This window comes from Carassius gibelio, chromosome B3 (genome assembly GCF_023724105.1).
Source record: "Carassius gibelio isolate Cgi1373 ecotype wild population from Czech Republic chromosome B3, carGib1.2-hapl.c, whole genome shotgun sequence".
NCBI classification, from domain to species: domain Eukaryota; kingdom Metazoa; phylum Chordata; class Actinopteri; order Cypriniformes; family Cyprinidae; genus Carassius; species Carassius gibelio.
In genome coordinates this window covers 4,957,258-4,976,248 of record NC_068398.1, presented here as the reverse complement: position 1 = coordinate 4,976,248, position 18,991 = coordinate 4,957,258, and the positions used below count along the sequence as shown (strand labels likewise).

The 18,991-nt window shown below is 37.5% G+C and overlaps 2 protein-coding genes across 2 annotated transcripts; both read left to right on the top strand.

Moving 5' to 3' along the window:
• The first annotated feature begins 42 nt into the window (after nucleotides 1–42).
• On the top strand, nucleotides 43–10,591 carry LOC127952611 (coiled-coil domain-containing protein 134-like). The gene is made up of 7 exons (XM_052551261.1): nucleotides 43–197; nucleotides 3,841–3,945; nucleotides 4,021–4,142; nucleotides 4,226–4,310; nucleotides 7,464–7,645; nucleotides 7,727–7,798; nucleotides 9,652–10,591. The coding sequence occupies exons 2-7, from the start codon at nucleotides 3,846–3,848 to the stop codon at nucleotides 9,775–9,777; spliced, it is 687 nt and encodes a 228-aa protein (XP_052407221.1). The 5' UTR covers nucleotides 43–197; nucleotides 3,841–3,845; the 3' UTR covers nucleotides 9,778–10,591.
• A 651-nt stretch (nucleotides 10,592–11,242) lies between these two features.
• Nucleotides 11,243–17,015, top strand: LOC127952538 (GTPase IMAP family member 8). The gene is made up of 3 exons (XM_052551101.1): nucleotides 11,243–11,417; nucleotides 14,735–15,409; nucleotides 15,538–17,015. The coding sequence occupies exons 1-3, from the start codon at nucleotides 11,399–11,401 to the stop codon at nucleotides 16,452–16,454; spliced, it is 1,611 nt and encodes a 536-aa protein (XP_052407061.1). The 5' UTR covers nucleotides 11,243–11,398; the 3' UTR covers nucleotides 16,455–17,015.
• Nucleotides 17,016–18,991: the final 1,976 nt, after the last annotated feature.

Sequence of the window (18,991 nt, the reverse complement as noted above, 5' to 3'; positions counted from 1 at the left end):
TCGCGATGACGTCGGCGCGCGTGCGTCCCTCTAATAATAGCTCCGTGCGGAAACCTGCGGCGCGCGCGTAGCACCAGCGGACTGGAGGACACGCGCGGCATGTGAATGATCCGGTCCGACGCGCCGCTCGCATCGCGACGCTGGAGTTTGAATCCGACGGCCGCTCGACGCGTGTTTACCGACGCTCAGTGCTGAAGGTGAGTGAATGAAACGCCGCTGCAGCATCTGGACAGAGGAGAAGGATGTGATTGTTTGTTATCTGCTGTGGTTTAGTGTGAGTGCAGTCATCTGAAGGCTGGGTTATTGAGGAATACTGCTGCAATGATGATGGTGGAGTCATGTACCATAGTAATACCATGTTATCTGACAGCGCGTGAACACGATCACGATTCTCTTCCCATCTGAATCAGTCATCATGCTTGAGCAGTGTTCTGTCAATAATTTAAACGATATAAGGATTTCTACGGGTATTTGTGTGGAGCTGTGAAGTGTCAGGACTAACCAGCTGAACTGTTAACCCCTGCAGGCACGAGGAAGAGCTGTGAGGTCAGTAGACTTCTTCAGATGACTCCGCCTCAAATCAGAGTATGGAGGAAAAGATCTTTATATGGGTTTCTGAACTGAAAACGGAGTCTCTATATCGTGCCGTTATCATCAGTCAGTGGTGGTTTATGGTTTGTCTGGTTTGAGATGGTTTGTGTCTCTATATCGTGATGTTATCATCAGTCAGTAGTGGTTTATGTGTGGTCTGGTTTGAGATGGTTTTCGTCTCTATATTGTGATGTTATCATCAGTCTGGTGGTTTATGGTAGGTCTGGTTTGAGGTGGTTTTTGTCTCTATCGTGATGTTATCATCAGTCAGTGGTGGTTTATGGTTTGAGATGGTTTTTGTCTCTATATCGTGATGTTATCATCAGTCAGTAGTGGTTTATGTGTGGTCTGGTTTGAGATGGTTTTTGTCTCTATTGTGATGTTATCATCAGTCTGGTGGTTTATGGTTTGTCTGGTTTGAGATGGTTTTCGTCTCTATATCGTGATGTTATCATCAGTCTGGTGGTTTATGGTCTGGTCTGGTTTGAGATGGTTTTTGTCTCTATCGTGACTTTATCATCAGTCAGTGGTGGTTTATGGTTTGTCTGGTTTGAGATGGTTTTCGTCTCTATATCGTGACGTTATCATCAGTCAGTTTTGGTTTATGCTTCGTCTGGTTTGAGATGGTTTTCGTCTCTATATCGTGATGTTATCATCAGTCTGGTGTAGGGCCGTGCAAAAAATCGAATGCGATTTTCATGTACATCTCATCAGTAAAGACACTCCTTTAATTAGAAATATTATCTCCAGCACGTGTGTTCAGATCAGGGTTGCCAGGTTTTCTCAACAAATCCTGCCCTGTTGCTTCTCAACACTAGTCCAGAACTAATCGCGATTCCAGGAGGTTCCCAGATTTTAAAAAAAATTGCTTCCCGGGGTTAAAATATAAATTTTTTTTGGGCATGGTTGTCTTAGTAAAATTCACATTTTAGGGGCTAAATATCACGTTATTGGTATTGGGGTTGCTCCGAACCGCGGACATGAAAAACAACCGCAGACTTGGCAACACTGGTTCAGGTGGAGCAGCAGTTGCTACACAGAGCCGTAGTTTACCGACAGCTAACACAAAATCGCTTTCAAAATCAACAAAAAATCGCCACCGATTTTAAAATCGATTTTTTGTAGATTTACGAATTACGCCTCTGTGTGGTAGATGCCAACCAATGTTGCCAAGTCTGTGGTTGTTTTTCATGTCCGCGGGTTGAAGCGACAATACCTATAACGTGATATTTAGCCCCTAAAATGCGAATTGTACCAAGGCAACCATGCCATAAAACGTAAATTTTAACCCCGGAAAGCAATTTTTTATCGGGGAACCTCCTGAAAACGCAATTGGGCTAGTTTTGGGCTGGTTTTGAGAAGCAACTGGGCAGGATTTGTTGTGAAAACCTGGCAACCCTGATCTGAACGCATGTGCTGGAGATATACTAATTACAGGAGCGTCTTTACTGATGAGATGTGCATGAAAATCACATTAGATTTTTTGCACAGCCCTAGTCTGGTGGTTTATGGTCGTCTGGTCTGGTTTGAGATGGTTTTCGTCTCTATATCGTGATGTTATCATTAGTCAGTTTTGGTTTATGCTTCGTCTGGTTTGAGATGGTTTTTGTCTCTATATATATTGTGATGTTATCATCAGTCTGGTGGTTTATGGTCAGTCTGGTCTGGTTTGAGATGGTTTTTGTCTCTATATCGTGATGTTATCATCAGTCTGGTGGTTTAAGGTTGGTCTGGTCTGGTTTGAGAGCCGAGTCACAGGACAGGAAGTAAAACATCCCTCTGAAGAGGGAAGAGGGGAAAGTCTGGCTTTGAGCAAACGCATGAAATATTCATCATAAATCTGTCTGATCCCTCTGGGTTTATTATTTCTGTTTGTGAAGCTGATGCTAGAGCATTGCATACTAACCAAAAACTCACTTGTGTCTTGTGTGTGTTTATTAAGTCTAAGTCATTAACAGTGATATATTTTCTTTATAAAACTGAATTAAATTAGCCTGTCATTTGGTTTTTTTATTTTAATCTTCAGTGGAATATGCTTTAAAGGGACGGTTCATCCAGAATTAGGTCATTGCTCTTTTAGCTTTAAACCTGTGTGGCTTTATTTTTTTCTTGAAGAACACAAAATAATATATAAAACGACATTGGACCCCTTTGACTTCCACTGTTGGGACATAATGTCCAAATGTATTTTGTGATTCACAGAAACTGAAGGTGAGTAAATGATCAAAGATTGAACATTTCTGGGACTGTTGTTTTTTGGATGCAAATCTGAACGGAGCCAGTTGTATTTTATCAGAAGTGATGTTTAACAGTTGAATTCAGCCTTCATTATCACCATCATCTGTCACTGAATTGTTAATTCAGTTCATGTTTATTTGTGCCTTTCACAATTTATGATTGAAAACAGCTTCTCAGAAATGTTGGTTTCAATGTTTTTGAACCCTAATAATCATGCAATCGAGTATTAAATATAGAAATATCCTTTAATTAGCCAGAAGTGGCATTACCACATTCTTTCCTCAGTCTGATGTTAAATTTGAGGCCTAGTGTGTTTGTATATTATTTATTTTTTAACCTTACTGGAGTCTTAAGGTTTGAATTATTGAGTTATTTGCATTTGTGGTGTTTATTTTTTCGATGCATGTTTGATTTAATTTTCTTTCATCAGTTAATGATATTTTGGCTGCATCCAAAAAAACTGAAAAATGCTGCCTTCAGAGGTCGTATTCCAAGGCAGGAAGGCATCAAGGCACGTCCGAATTCAATGTTAGCTTCAGTTCCTGTCTCCTGAGATGCCTTCATCTGGCCGATTTTTGAAGGCAGCATAGATGTATCTTTCCCTGCCTTTGATATCCCACAATCCTGTGCGTTTAGTTCTGTGACAGTTAAGCCAAAAAATAAAGATGGCGTCTGAAAGTTGGTGTCAGTTTGTGTGTAAATGTTTGTTTTTGATCAAAGTTTTCCACTTTTGATGTCATTTCTAGCAAGAAATTAATATTGCAGTAATGAAATATCCACTTAGTTATCACCAAAGCTATCTATATGTTGCTGTAGATCATTAATCAATTAATCCGCCTCAGAAGCCTGTCCAAAATCTGTTTCATGTGGTGCCCTCGTCCAAAAAACGCTGCCTGCAAAGTCATCGCCTGATATGACGGCGAGGCAGCAAGTGACCTGCCTAAGTTTTGGGATGCAGCCGGGGTCATGTTTGGTTCATGCTGTGGTTGTGTGGTGTTTGTCTTCCTCTAGTGGTCATGTTGAGTGTTTGTGCTCTGCTGCTGCTGGCGGCTCCTGTGGCTCTCGGCTCTGACTCGGACGCACAGAGACCCCGACACGACTCCAACCTGGAGATCTGTATCCTCCTCAGACACGTGTGTGTGTGTGTGTGTGCGCTTGTGTGTGTGTGTGGTTTCCTGAACGTCTCCTCAGATAAGCGTCTGTTCGAGAGCAAGAGGAAGGATCAGCTGAACGCACTGAAGAACCTGGTGGAGCTCAACGACGTCAACCAGCAGTACAAGATCATCGACATCATGCTGAAGGGCCTCTTCAAGGTGTGTGTGTGTGTGTGTGTGTGTGTGAGAGACACTGAGTGTGATGGAGCTGATCTGATATGTGTGTGTGTGTGTGTGTTCAGGTGCTGGAGGACTCTAGAGCTGTTCTCATAGCCGCTAACATGCAGCCGAACGATCCGTTCCCACTCGACGACAAAATCAAAGAAGGTGAGAGACTCTGGCTTTATCACCATTCATTTCAGACATCTGTGTGTGTGTGATGTGTGAGTGCTCAAAACTATGGGAGCACGTTACTGTCACATGCTGAGTCTCTATTAGAACATAATCATGACAATAAAAGTTGACATCTCAAGTTAAAACATCTTAATTGTCACACGTTAAAATGTTTTGTCAGTTTTTTTATACAATTTTAATACAAATTGAGTATGTCATATTTCTATTTACTATATCATAATAAAAATAAATTACAATTAAACTTTATTAAACATATAAATTGCAAAATTAAGGTAGTGTCTTAATTCTGATAAATGATCAATAATAAATTAAGATAAAATGTACTAACTTTCAAGTTCAATACCTGTATTTGTCCCCCAGTGGGGAAATTAGTTTTACAGCATAGGAGCACACAAACTTACAAACACAAATACACATAGTATAATAAAAAATAAAATAAATATAATGCACATTCTGATCAAATAAAAAATAATGTGTAAGCTACCTTACCCTCCTAGCATTTAGAAGAGAGACAGCAGACGGAACAAAGGAGTGTTTAAATCTGTTTGATTTTGGCAAATGGGAGTCTGAGCAATGAACCTGATGGTAAAAACTGAAACTGTAAAGTTTCTTGTGGAAGCCCTCTTTCACCCTCAAGGATCGAAACCAACAAACAAAGGAGAAGGTAATAATAGACTCAATAAAAGAATGATAAAACAAAATCATCAAAGTAGAGTCAACCTGGAATTTAGATAGTTTTCTAAGACAAAAAAGACGCTGCTGGCTTTTCTTATGGATGGAGTCAGTATTTTTCTTAAATGTCAGCTTGTTATCGAGGAAAGTGCTTAAGTACTTATAAGACTCTACCGATTCAACTGTCTGACCATCAATCACTATAGTGTCAGGGGAAGGCTGAGCACGTCTAAAATCAATGCACATCTTTTGTCTTTAAAACGTTTAAGGATAAAAAAGATTCCTAAAACCATTTTTAAAAGTAATCAATCACAGGACCATGCGAAGTTTCAGTGCTATTCAACAGGCTCACTATGACTGTGTCATCCGCAAACTTCAATATATGACGGTTTTCAAAACTACTACAACAGTCATTTGTGTACAATATGTACAGCAAAGGAGAAAGAATGCACCCTTGTGGTGAACCAGTAGATGTTACAGATAGATCAGAAAATTTGCCATTTACTCTGACTCTTTGCGTTCTGCCTGTAAGAAAGTCCAAGATCCAGCCAACAATACTAAGTCATTTAATGATTTGGGATGTTTAGATTTACCAACAGGGACTATAGTAGACTGTTTCCACAGATTAGGCACCTTCTGTTGAGACAAGGATAAATTAAAAATATAATTAAAAATCTGGCCTAATTGTACAGCACAGTTGGAGAGTAATCGACTACTGATATTATCTGGACCAGCACTTGTTCTTATTTTACAGTGTTTAAAAGTTTTAACAACAGAATATTCATCAAAAAAAGGGAAAAACATTGTTTTGATTCCAGTGATGTATTTCTCAGCGTCATTATTTCATTATTAAAAAAATGCACATCGAATCTGGAGTAAAATTTGTTTAGCTCTTGTTTTTTTATTTGTTTAGACCCTTTTCTTTAGTCAAACCGACCATAGACCTGATACTGTCCCATGCTGAACCCATATTATTGTTGCTAAGCATGTCTTCTAATTTTCTTTTATAAGATAATTTAGCTCTCCTGATTTCCCTTTTAATTTCCTTATGAACAGACATTAGCTCAGTAGAATCTCCCTGTTTAAAAGCCTGTTTCTTTGTATTTAGTAGGACTTTAAGTTGTCTACTTGCCCAAGGTTTACTATTATGGTCAGCTGAGCTGAGAGGGGGGAATGAAATTGATTTATATGCATTTTTGATGGACCCATAACACTTGTCCAAAATCCTGTTTTTCCTAGTGGGGCAGGAAACGTACTGATAAAAGCTCCTGAGAGATTTGTCCAATGAGCAATGATTACAATCTCCTAAAACCAGGTTAGGAGCATCAGGAGATAAAGACTGAAGTTTATGCACAGACTGAGAGATGAACTCTGAGGCGTTTTCTTCATTCGCCTTTGGATGAACGTAAACGACAGTAATGAAAATCTGTGGGAATTCTCGTGGCAAATACATAGGGCGCATGGACAAAGAAAGCAGCTCCACGTCCTTGGTGCAAAGTCTCTCTCTCACTATAACATTTTTACACCAGCGTTCATTTATGTAAACGCATACTCCACCTCCGCATGATTTCCCGGTAGTCGTGGTCGCTGAGTTTTGACGCGCCTTAACAGCCCAGAGTAGATGTTTTATATCAAAGATGTAGATGTTTGATCAGTACAAAAAACAAACTAAAACTAAAACCAAACTACTTAACCGAAAAAAAGAAAAGAAAAACTACAAACAAAACGAACATGCTACCCACTGCTGCCGGTCGCTGCGTACGCATTAAGTTAATATTATGATAAATAAAATCATTTTTACTTAGACATTCATTTTGACTTTACATGGCAAAATTACAAAACTCTTCCACTTAATTGATGTTTTTTTCTCATAACTTTTTATTCAAAATTTCTTCTATTTTTCGCATGATTTTGAATTCATAAGTGTTAAATCATAAAAAAAGTATAATAGTATACATCAAATGTAGGATAAGTCATAATTGTAACATAAATCTAAATCAATAGATAGTCACAATTATTTTTTTTGACAGAATTAACTTTATCAGATTTTTTCACATAATTACAAAGTTTTATCACATAACTGTAACTTTGACATAATTTTGTGTTTGTTGTGTGTGTAATCTTATAATTTAGATTTTTCATTTCAGTTTTTTGTTTCATAATTTTGATTTGTTTTAATATTAGAATTTTCTACTTCACAATCACAACTTCTTATGTCATAATTTAGACATTTTCATTCATAGTTCTGATTTTCCAATCTCATAATTATGGTTAACCAAAGCATGATTGAGTTATAGTTGGCATAAATAGGCTTCAGGTGTATTTCTTTTGCACAGTCTTCAGTTTCAGCAGTCGTTTGTTCCTACAGGAGATGATCTGGTGTTATTTCTGAGTGATCTCATGCTGTGGTCTCGGTCACAGTGATATTGAGACGGTCGATCTGTCTGTGTCTAGCGTACTCTCACGTGGTGGAGAACACGGCGTTCTTCGGAGACGTGGCTCTGCGTTTCCCTCGTATCGTCCATCACTACTACGATCGTAACGCGGACTGGAGTCGTCTGCTGCGCTGGGGTCTGCACTTCTGCAACCAGACGGGCGTCTTCAGCGGAGGAGCCCATCAACACGTGCTCACGCTGGTCAGACTGAGGCATCATGGGATTGACATCACACTGCATACACTGAAACATGAGCTTTAACGCTGTGTGCCTTTGCTTCAGATGTCACAGGAGCTGGGGATCACAGAGAGATCGGCAGACTTCGTCAATCCGTATCGCACCGAACGAGACGACGTGAGTCACACACACACACACACACACTCTGACTGACATTACTGGGTAAAGCCAGGAGACGGCAGTAGAGCTTCAGATATTGAGCAGTAATCACAGAAAATTAAACTTAATGTGTTTGATTTCAGTTTGCAAAGACTTCTACTTACAGTATTGTTCAAAATAATAGCAGTACAATGTGACTAACCAGAATAATCAAGGTTTTTCCTATATTTTTTTATTGCTACGTGGCAAACAAGTTACCAGTAGGTTCAGTAGATTCTCAGAAAACAAATGAGACCCAGCATTCATGATATGCACGCTCTTAAGGCTGTGCAATTGGGCAATTAGTTGAATTAGTTGAAAGGGGTGTGTTCAAAAAAATAGCAGTGTGGCATTCAATCACTGAGGTCATCAATTTTGTGAAGAAACAGGTGTGAATCAGGTGGCCCCTATTTAAGGATGAAGCCAACACTTGTTGAACATGCATTTGAAAGCTGAGGAAAATGGGTCGTTCAAGACATTGTTCAGAAGAACAGCGTACTTTGATTAAAAAGTTGATTAGAGAGGGGAAAACCTATAAAGAGGTGCAAAAAATGATTCAAATGTTCAGCTAAAATGATCTCCAATGCCTTAAAATGGAGAGCAAAACCAGAGAGACGTGGAAGAAAACGGAAGACAACCATCAAAATGGATAGAAGAATAACCAGAATGGCAAAGGCTCAGCCAATGATCACCTCCAGGATGATCAAAGACAGTCTGGAGTTACCTGTAAGTACTGTGACAGTTAGAAGACGTCTGTGTGAAGCTAATCTATTTTCAAGAATCCCCCGCAAAGTCCCTCTGTTAAAAAAAAGGCATGTGCAGAAGAGGTTACAATTTGCCAAAGAACACATCAACTGGCCTAAAGAGAAATGGAGGAACATTTTGTGGACTGATGAGAGTAAAATTGTTCTTTTTGGGTCCAAGGGCCACAGGCAGTTTGTGAGACGACCCCCAAACTCTGAATTCAAGCCACAGTACACAGTGAAGACAGTGAAGCATGGAGGTGCAAGCATCATGATATGGGCTTGTTTCTCCTACTATGGTGTTGGGCCTATTTATCGCATACCAGGGATCATGGATCAGTTTGCATATGTTAAAATACTTGAAGAGGTCATGTTGCCCTATGCTGAAGAGGACATGCCCTTGAAATGGTTGTTTCAACAAGACAATGACCCAAAACACACTAGTAAACGGGCAAAGTCTTGGTTCCAAACCAACAAAATTAATGTTATGGAGTGGCCAGCCCAATCTCCAGACCTTAATCCAATTGAGAACTTGTGGGGTGATATCAAAAATGCTGTTTCTGAAGCAAAACCAAGAAATGTGAATGAATTGTGGAATGTTGTTAAAGAATCATGGAGTGGAATAACAGCTGAGAGGTGCCACAAGTTGGTTGACTCCATGCCACACAGATGTCAAGCAGTTTTAAAAAACTGTGGTCATACAACTAAATATTAGTTTAGTGATTCACAGGATTGCTAAATCCCAGAAAAAAAAAATGTTTGTACAAAATAGTTTTGAGTTTGTACAGTCAAAGGTAGACACTGCTATTTTTTTGAACACACCCCTTTCAACTAATTGCCCAATTGCACAGCCTTAAGAGCGTGCATATCATGAATGCTGGGTCTTGTTTGTTTTCTGACAATCTACTGAACCTACTGGTAACTTGTTTGCCACGTAGCAATAACAAATATACTAAAAACCTTGATTATTCTGGTTAGTCACATTGTACTGCTATTATTTTGAACAAGACTGTATTTGGTCTTTTATATTGTTCAATTATCCACAGGTTTATTTTGACTCTTGCGTTGATAGTTTTGTCTGTGTTTCAGGTGCTGCACACGGCCGAGGCCTTCCAGAAGATTCTCCGTGAGGAAGAGAAGAGGAGGAGGAAGGAGGAGAAGAGGAAAGAGATCCGGAAAGGGCCGCGGATCTCTCGCTCTCGCACCGAGTTATAGATCTGACTGAAGATCAGCCGTTTACACTCAATCAGGGAGCCCTGCTGAATCTGTCACGGGCATCGTCAATGTTTACAGGATCCAGATTCACAACACTTGAATCTGTTTCTGACTCTGATTTAGGAGGATCTTCAATTGAGTCACTGCTTTTGATGAGAGTGTGTGTTAGGGGAGGAGTCAGAGTGGTGGGAGGAGCAAGTGTGGGCGGGGTCATTATAACATTCTGTGTAGAGTGGGTGGAGTCAGACTGATGGGAGAGTTAACAGTGGTGGGCGTGGTCTGGGATGGGCAGGATTTGGGAACGTGGGCGTGGTCAAAGTGGGTCTGTGTCTTAGATGAAGGCATTTTGAACACTGATATTACAATATTTAACACTTGATATGTTTTGTTTATATACATATGAAATTAAGTTGTTTAGATTCAATATAAATGCTTTATTTGGGGGTACTTTATAGCCTAATAAGAGAATTGTGGGTAATTCATGTATTTCTGCTTTCTTTAGAAACTATAATTCATGAAAAGAATTGTATATTGTCAGTGAGTGTGTGCGTGAAGGATGAGCATTGATGATCTGATCTGAGATCAGAGCTGCACAGCTGTGAGAGAAACTGTTTATGAATGATATCAGTGTGAATGTGTTTCTGATTCACTGCTGTTTCTCCAGCTGCTGAAGTGAGACGATCATCTGAAACCGCTTCAGTCTGAGACGCTTTCATAGAGGCTTTATCGATCTGTTCATGTGACTGTTATTGAAATCTGTGCAGCATCAGTGGGAGATTATTATTGACAGAATGAATAAAGTCTATTTAACAGACTCTAGGAGTGTTTATCTGCATTTTCGTTGGTTGTATTTAGTTTATAGCACATGCATTTATTATGTTGGCTTTCGGTTCATCATTATTGCTATTAGCTACAAATCAAGGATGTTTTGAAGAATTAATGATTAAAATATAAAGAAAGTGATCACGCAGGAACCGGCCACAGGAAAACAGCATTGCAACAGGGCAGGGCCTACCAAAATGAAACTAAATATAAAGGATGAGTGTGTTTGTGTTGCCAGTTTGGGTTGTTTTTAATTGATTGTGTGGTAAATGTGCAGTATTTGGTCTACACTAAGCCCACTTCATCTTATGTATATGGTATTTTTCTAATAAAATGTATAATATGTTGTTCCTTACAATTAAAATTTCCCTTATCTATATTAAAAAGCTATATATATATATATATATATATATATATATATATATATATATGTATGTATATATATGTAGAATTCCAAATCCTTCAAAATTATCTTGAGTAAATACAATGAAAACAAATAAAGATGCAAAATGGTTTCTTATGAGATATGCCTTACCATATTTAGCCGCACGTGACATCACCTTCCAACGTCAGCACGGAGATGACGCACCTTCACTGGGAAACACAGGAAAACACAGGTTCCTGCAGTGAGGAGGAGCGTAAAATAACAACAACCAAAAGTGAAAGAAACCTCTCTCGAGCCTTACCTGACGAACTCCTCGACATGACATGTTTCATTAAGAGTGAGATTTATTAATGTTTTGTACTTTAATTGTTTTCTAAGGAACCATATATTGGACTTGATATCTGATGTCTGGAGATGGCGGAAGGAACTTCAAGTAAGAAATATCTTATTATTATATGGACTTGTTGACATGTCAATCGCCATTTTGTATTTGAGCAAATAATGATTTACAGTCTTGTTTAATGTGTGTTTTTTTTTTTAAGTGTAGGCTAGCTAAATACTCTTACATTTGTTTGTTCTATTATACTGTTTTCTTTTATCGGAAGGGAACGCCAAACAGATCCTATTGTCAAAGCCAATTAATTGTCATCTCATTGATAATATTTATATAAAAAAATATATATTTATACAAAAGTTAGTTATTTTATTCCTGGTTCAAAAACTCGCGTACTCTGTTAATGCGCAGTGTTTAACCTACAGTTCCTTTTCTGCATGACGTCGCTCATTGTGTAAAAACACGAAGTCATCTTTGAGAGACGACAGACTAAAATACTTTCATTTGCGCCTCTCCCAGTCTTGAAAGTAGGCGCCTGCACTGAGGGAGGAGTGAAAGAAGTGCAGTAAAAGACGGACTGACCTCTCGAAGTGAAGATCCGAGATCAAAGGCCGGATATCGCGTCATTCACGCTGCTGATGTATTTTGTTGCTATATGATTTTTCTTACCGAGGTCACACCTAAAACATTTCTTGTCTTAGGACAACTTTGATGAATTTTTTAATCCACTTTAAATGTTTACTTCTATACAAAGACGGCAACAGCTTGTGAACAATATGACACTTAAAGAGCAGGTCATATGCTTTTCATTTTATTTTAAGTGGCCTAATATTGTACTAGAATCCCCTACAACAGGTTTATAAAACATTCAATTCAATTCAAGTTTATTTGTATAGTGCTTTTTGTTATACAAATCATTACAAAGCAACTTCACAGAAAATTAAGTTGTAGATTTAGCTTATAAGTGGTGACTGTCAGTTTATGTGCATATGACAGGATTTTAAGAAAAATGAAAACAAGAATTCAAAAATGAATCAGCCAGATGATGAACATTATTAACAGCAATTATTATGTGACTGCATAGTAAGTAGCAATATTTGTTAGTTACATCTCTTCTCAGGTCGTCTGGATCCAGACCGGAGCTTGTGTAAATCCTAGAGAAACAGTGAAACAAATGGAGACATAATTAGTGTAGCTGCTGTTTCCAAACAAATAAAATTAATTAGTTTAACCCAAGCTTAAGAATAATAATGTGCATTTGATCAGATGCAACTATGCTCACAATTTAAGATACATTATTTGAATGCTTGGCAAAAGAGATGTGTTTTTAATCTAGATTTAAACAGAGAGAGTGTGTCTGAAGGCTATTCCAGAGTTTGGGAGCCAAATGTGAGAAAGCTCTAACTCCTTTAGTGGACTTTGCTATCCTAGGAACTACCAAAAGTCCAGCGTTTTGTGACCTTAGGGTGCGTGATGGATTGTAGCGTGGTAGGAGGCTAGTTAGGTACGCAGGAGCTAAACCATTTTGGGCCTTATAAGTGAGTAATAATATTTTGCAACTGATACGGAACTTAATAGGTAGCCAGTGCAGAGACTGTAAAATTCATCAGAAACAGATAACATGTTTCGTAGCTTGGCAATGTTTCTAAGATGGAAGAATGCAGTTTTTGTAACATGGGAAATATGATTTTCAAAAGACAAGTTGCTGTCTAATATAACACCCAGATTTTTGACTGTAGGGAAAGCAACAGTACATCCGTCTAGATGAAAACTGTAGTCTACTAGATTCTGTGAACTGTCTTTTGGTCCAGTAAGTAACATCTTTGTCTTATCTGAATTTAATAGGAGAAAATAATTGGTCATCCAATCTTTTACATGTTTAACACACTCTGTTAGCTTAGATAATTGGGAAGTTTCATCTGGTCTCGTTGAGATATTTAGTTGAGTATCATCAGTATAACATTGGGAACTAATCCCGTATTTTCTAATAATATTACCAAGTAAAACTGGCAATGAGATGCAGCCTTGATCTGATGCCAGAAGCAAGTCATTTGTATTTTTATGAATTAGAAATTCTTCATTCAGATAATTTTTTTTATGAAGGAGCTCAATTGAGCAGACACAACTATTTCAGAAATTTTAGACATAAATGGAAGATTTGAAATGGGCCTATAATTTGCCAGTTCCACTAGCTTGAATGGTTTTTGGACATGACCTTAAGATAACGACGAGTTAATAATATTGAGAAGATAACATTGACATTGTAATCTGTTGTGATATGGTACAGAGAAGAGTTCATGAGCAAGTTAGCAGCGAGCGCTACCATTGACAAAGCTTGCTCTTTTACATAAAAAATAATATAGTGATCCAATCCGTTCTTAAAATGATGACATAAAAACATTCTTTAACACTTATTTTAAGTCAAGTCACTTTTATTTATATTGCTCTTTTAACAATACAGATTGTATCAAAGCAGCTTTACAGTATCAAATAGGAAAAAATGTGTCAATAATGCTAAAGGACAACAGTGAACACTCAGTTTGCAGTTAAAGGCAGTTCATTATTGAAGTCAGTGATGCCATCGTTCAACTCAGTTCAGTTTAAATAGTATCTGATGATTCTAACTGATGATGAAGACTTGACAGAGCAGCCATTTAGTCTTAGAAAGTGTTGTAGGTAATTACATGTGGAGGTTTTAGGTATAACATTCAACATAAATTTAGAAGTAAGAAATTACTCGTCATCCATTAGTTTTTCAATTTGGTATGTTTCGCCAGACTGCAAATAAATATAGAGCTGAGCATCATCAGCATAACAGTGAAAGCTAACACCATGTTTCCTGATGATATCTCCCAAGGGCAACATGTAAAGCGTGAAAAGCAATGGCCCTAGTACTGAGCCTTGAGGTACTCCATACTGCACTTGTGATTAATGTGATACCTCTTATTTCAATGAAGAGAAGTATGATTTGAACCATGATAAAGGATTGTAATTAATGTCAACAATGTTTTCTAGCAGAGAAAAAAAAAAACGGTAATAGATGCGGATGCAAATGCTAATGTGCTGCACTCACGGTTTTGCAAATGAGTACACCACTGCCTGCAACATTATCAAACACAGATGACACTTTAAAATAAAGATGTTTACTGCCTTCACATCAGAATCCCTATTTGGATGCCTAAAGACACTGATGTTCAGTTGGAAGTTGGAAAGCACCTTCTAAATGTTGAGCAAAAAGCTAAATAAGACATCAGTAGCAACAAATAAAAAATAAAAATATACATTTAAAAAAATGTTCAATTGGTTTACCTTGCAGGTTTGAACTTTTTTTTTTGTTTTAGAGCAACTTATTTTTCTTATACTTTGCATGCATGAATGACCTCTTGACTTGACTTGAGATATCATAATTCTTTCAGAGATGTCAGCGATCAGCTCCAGTTCAGATGATCCAGTGATCAGGATTCTTCTGATGGGCAGAAAGGGCTCTGGGAAAAGCTCATCTGGAAACACTATACTGAGAGAAAGAAAGTTTAAAGTTCATGTACAACAGAACAAGCATGAAGCTGAAAATGAGTTTGTTGAAGATTTTGAAGGTAAAACACTTATTGGTGGGAAGCAGGTGCATGTGATTGCTTGTCCAGATCTACTGGATCCAGATCTGAATGAAGAGCAGCTGGAAGAACTGAAAGAGCAACTGGTCTCTCGATGTGCAGCAGGTCTCAGTTCAGTTCTGCTGGTTGTGCCTGTAGTGAGAAATGTGGAAAACGAGGAAGAGATATTGTATTATATAAAGGGTTTATTTGGTCCTGAAATACAGAAGTACATCATGATTCTGTTCACACATAGAGATGAACTAGATGATCTGGGTGAGACCACTGATGAACATCTACAAAGCAATGATCATGCTGATCTCCAGCAGCTGGTGACTTTATGTGGAGGAACGTTTCACTGTTTCAATAACAAGAGCAAATCAGATGATCAGGTACAAGAACTACTGCAGAAGATTGGAGAAAGGATGGAGGAAAACAGAGGGAAATTTTGCATGGAACGAATGAGGAGGAGAGCAAGCAAGGATGCTCCTGATGTCATTTGTAGGTTTTTGTCATTATAAATGACGTTAATAATACAAATTTTTGACAATATGTTCACTAGTTTGTTGCAGTGATCTAAAGGGACGAATACACTGAGCTTTATTAATCATTTGATCTTTCTGTTCTAGTTTCAGGAGAGTCTCCAGCCAAATCTTCAGAGTTGACCAATGTGACTGCTGAGAGGAAATACCAGATCAGGCTGGTTCTGCTGGGAAAAACTGGATCTGGGAAAAGTGCCACTGGAAACACCATCATCGGCAGAAACGTATTTGAATCTTCAGCCAGTTCAATATCTCTGACCAAACAGTGCAGCTCAAAAACTATTGAGAGGATGGGTAAAAAGATAACAGTGATCGACACACCAGGACTTTTTGATAATAAACTCAGTGAAGAGGAGGTTCAAACTGAACTATTGAAATGCATAACATACTCGTCTCCTGGACCGCATGCTTTTATTATTGTCATTAGAGTGGGTCGATTCACTGAGGAGGAGAAAAATACAGTGGAACATCTCAAAGAAGTGTTTGGAGAACAGATAGAAAAATACACCATGATCATCTTTACCCACAAAGATCAGTTAGATAAAGACAATAAAACCATTGAAGACTATCTACAGAATGCTGATCCAGATCTTCAGTCCCTCGTTCACAGCTGTGGAAGACGATTCTTCTGTCTGAACAACAACTCTGCCAGTTTCCCTCAGTTTAAAAACCTGATGCGTAAAATAGAGATGATGGTGGCAGAAAATAAAGGCTACTTCAGAAATGAAACATTTGAGGGAACAGAGAAATGCATTCAAGAGATTCAGAAAATGAAATTACATGAGAAAATGGAGCAGTTGGGTTTAGCTGCAGAGTCTCAGTGTGAAGAAACCCATTCATTCAAAACTCATGAGTACATAACAGTTCTAGTCAGATGGTTGCAGGAGATAGGGGATGAATTTAACACCATAAAGGAACTTGAAAGAAAAGGAGTCACTAATATAGAGGAAGTAGTACGTGTGGTCCGAGCCACAGGAAAACAGGACATGTGTGGAGTTCAGTAAGAGACTCAGTCATGATCAGACTTACAATACAACGCACTTTAAAAAATATTTACTATACATACTTAAACTGGCTTGACAGAAACAAGAAAGCTTGTTTAAAATTCTAGAAATAATATGATATCCTCTTAGAAGATGTCAGGATATATCTACAAAAAATAAGATTTTTTTGTTGTTGACCCATTCAAACTGAAGATATTTTTTTTTAATTGAAGAGGTGCATTTCCAATTCCCTCCTCTTCCAGAATATAATAAACACATAATCATGGTTTTCTTTATGTTACTTAGAAGCAATGTCTGTATTTGATATCTGTGAGGGGACTGGGGGTCTGACCCGTGTCAGGAATGCAATAACAGTAACAGTGTGTAAACCAATACTACAGGCTTATCAGTCTGAACTGTGTTTTTATTCATATTATCATGTGGTTCTCATGATAGCCATTTGAGATGTGAAGACCAATGTGCAACATGTTTATCCACTAACTCTCATTTGTGTTTAATGTGTATGATTTGATTTGCTATTTGTTAAATTATGACAGTAAATCACATCAGGTTTAAATCAGTGCTCTGTGTGAATGTATTATTCTGTTCCAGTGATGTGTTGCTGCTCAACTTTGAAGAGAAAATAAATTGCCTATGTTTTATCTAATGGCATATTTGCAGGGCTTGTTTGCGGATAGGACAGGTTTGTGATCAGGGTCCCCAACAGAGCACATAAAGTGAGGGGGCAGGCAACTTTTTTTATTTGTTTGGGGGGGGGGGGGGGATTAAAAAGTACTTTTCAGATGCAATCAGAAAAAAAAACGGGATAAACAAACACAAAACTTGTAAATAAAATAATATGAGATTTAGCCTAGTTTAGGAATTGGGTGTTCATCAACAATTGCATGCGGTCAGAGCTTCCCGTATTCACAGCGCCGTAAAATAATCTACTGGAACGAGGTGTGCATAAAGTATGGGATGTCCCGTATAAGAATTGACCATACATTTTTTTTCTACTTATTAGAAATACTATCTTTGTAGCTCTCTAAAGTGTAATCATTTTTCATATCGTGAAAATACTGCAGTAAAATGATTTTATGTTGCAAATAGTATGGGACGTCCTGTTTAAGAACTAACCCTTAGCTGTTTCTACATAGAAATGGGGTCGTAATAATGTTCATATCTTAAAAACGCTGCAGTAAAAGGTATTTATATAAGGTGTGCTTATAGTGTGGGACGTCCCGTATAAGAAAATGTAAGAGTGTGTGTCCATGGCCCAGGGGTGTGTGAGGAATTGTCTGAGCACATGTGAGCACACCCTCCCACCACACCCTCGAACACAATCATGCACACATATATCTGCACTCATACAGTATGTACAGTATACATGCCTACAATTTAATATGACCTGATAAATAAATATTGAAATAAATGATAACATCTGAAGACTTTCAATAAAACCATTCAAGTGTAAATTATATCATAATTTTAATAAAACATACAAAATAAGGCAGAATCTACAAGGCCATAGGCAGAATTGTACCCTTTGGTGCATGACGTCCACTGTAGTGGACAGATATATTTTCTGTCACAGAAAAAAAATGTACAAGAAAAATATTGTTAGAAACTGGATTAATTTATTTCTGATCTCCTATTTGACTAAAAAAATTATTGTTTGTACATGTCTGGCTTTCTGAGAATAAAAGTATTCAACACTTATTCACGAGGTTCGAGGTGGATCCTCTTTTCCAACCGCCATTTTGAATATATTACGCAATATCTCAAAATATCTCAAAACAAAACAAAACAATAGATAAAAAGACAACAATTAAATGGAATCGTAGACAACGTTTAAAAATTGCTTCCAGCTATCTGTCCAATGTAGAGGCCACTATACATCAGAGGGTTAAAATGAGCCTTGAGGTCAAAGGTGAGCATTCAGCCTCATTTTATCATGATCCTAATAGAAATGATGTCTGCTGGATTTTCTTTAAATAGAATTAATGACTGTTGCTAAAAAAATTATATATATTTTTTTTCAAATTATAAAACCATACAATTTTATGAACAGTTTTAAAACTATATACACTGCCTTGACCCCCCCCCCAATATATATATATATATATATATATATATATATATATACAACAACAACAACAACAAAACAGTTGCTTTTATAAATGTAAAAATGCAAACACTTTAGAAACTATGATTGGATCATAATTACAGTCATTACTATGTTTCTAGCTTGAACAGTTCTTTAACCGTAAAATATGAGGTGTGTAGTTTTTTTTTTGTTATGGCCAGAAAGTAACCTCGGTATATTACAAATAGTGCCATTTTTTAACTAGTTTTATAGTTTATTTACTAGTTTAATTTTACTAGTTTTAACATTTAATTTTTTATATAATTATATGCAGAAAAACTGCTTATAGAGTACACATATACAAGTGTTTGTATAAATAGCATATTTTATAAATTTGATGCATTTGTCTGTCTATCTGTCTATGTTTCATAGACAGGGCTTAGCCTTAAACCAGGATTAGGCCATAGTTCAA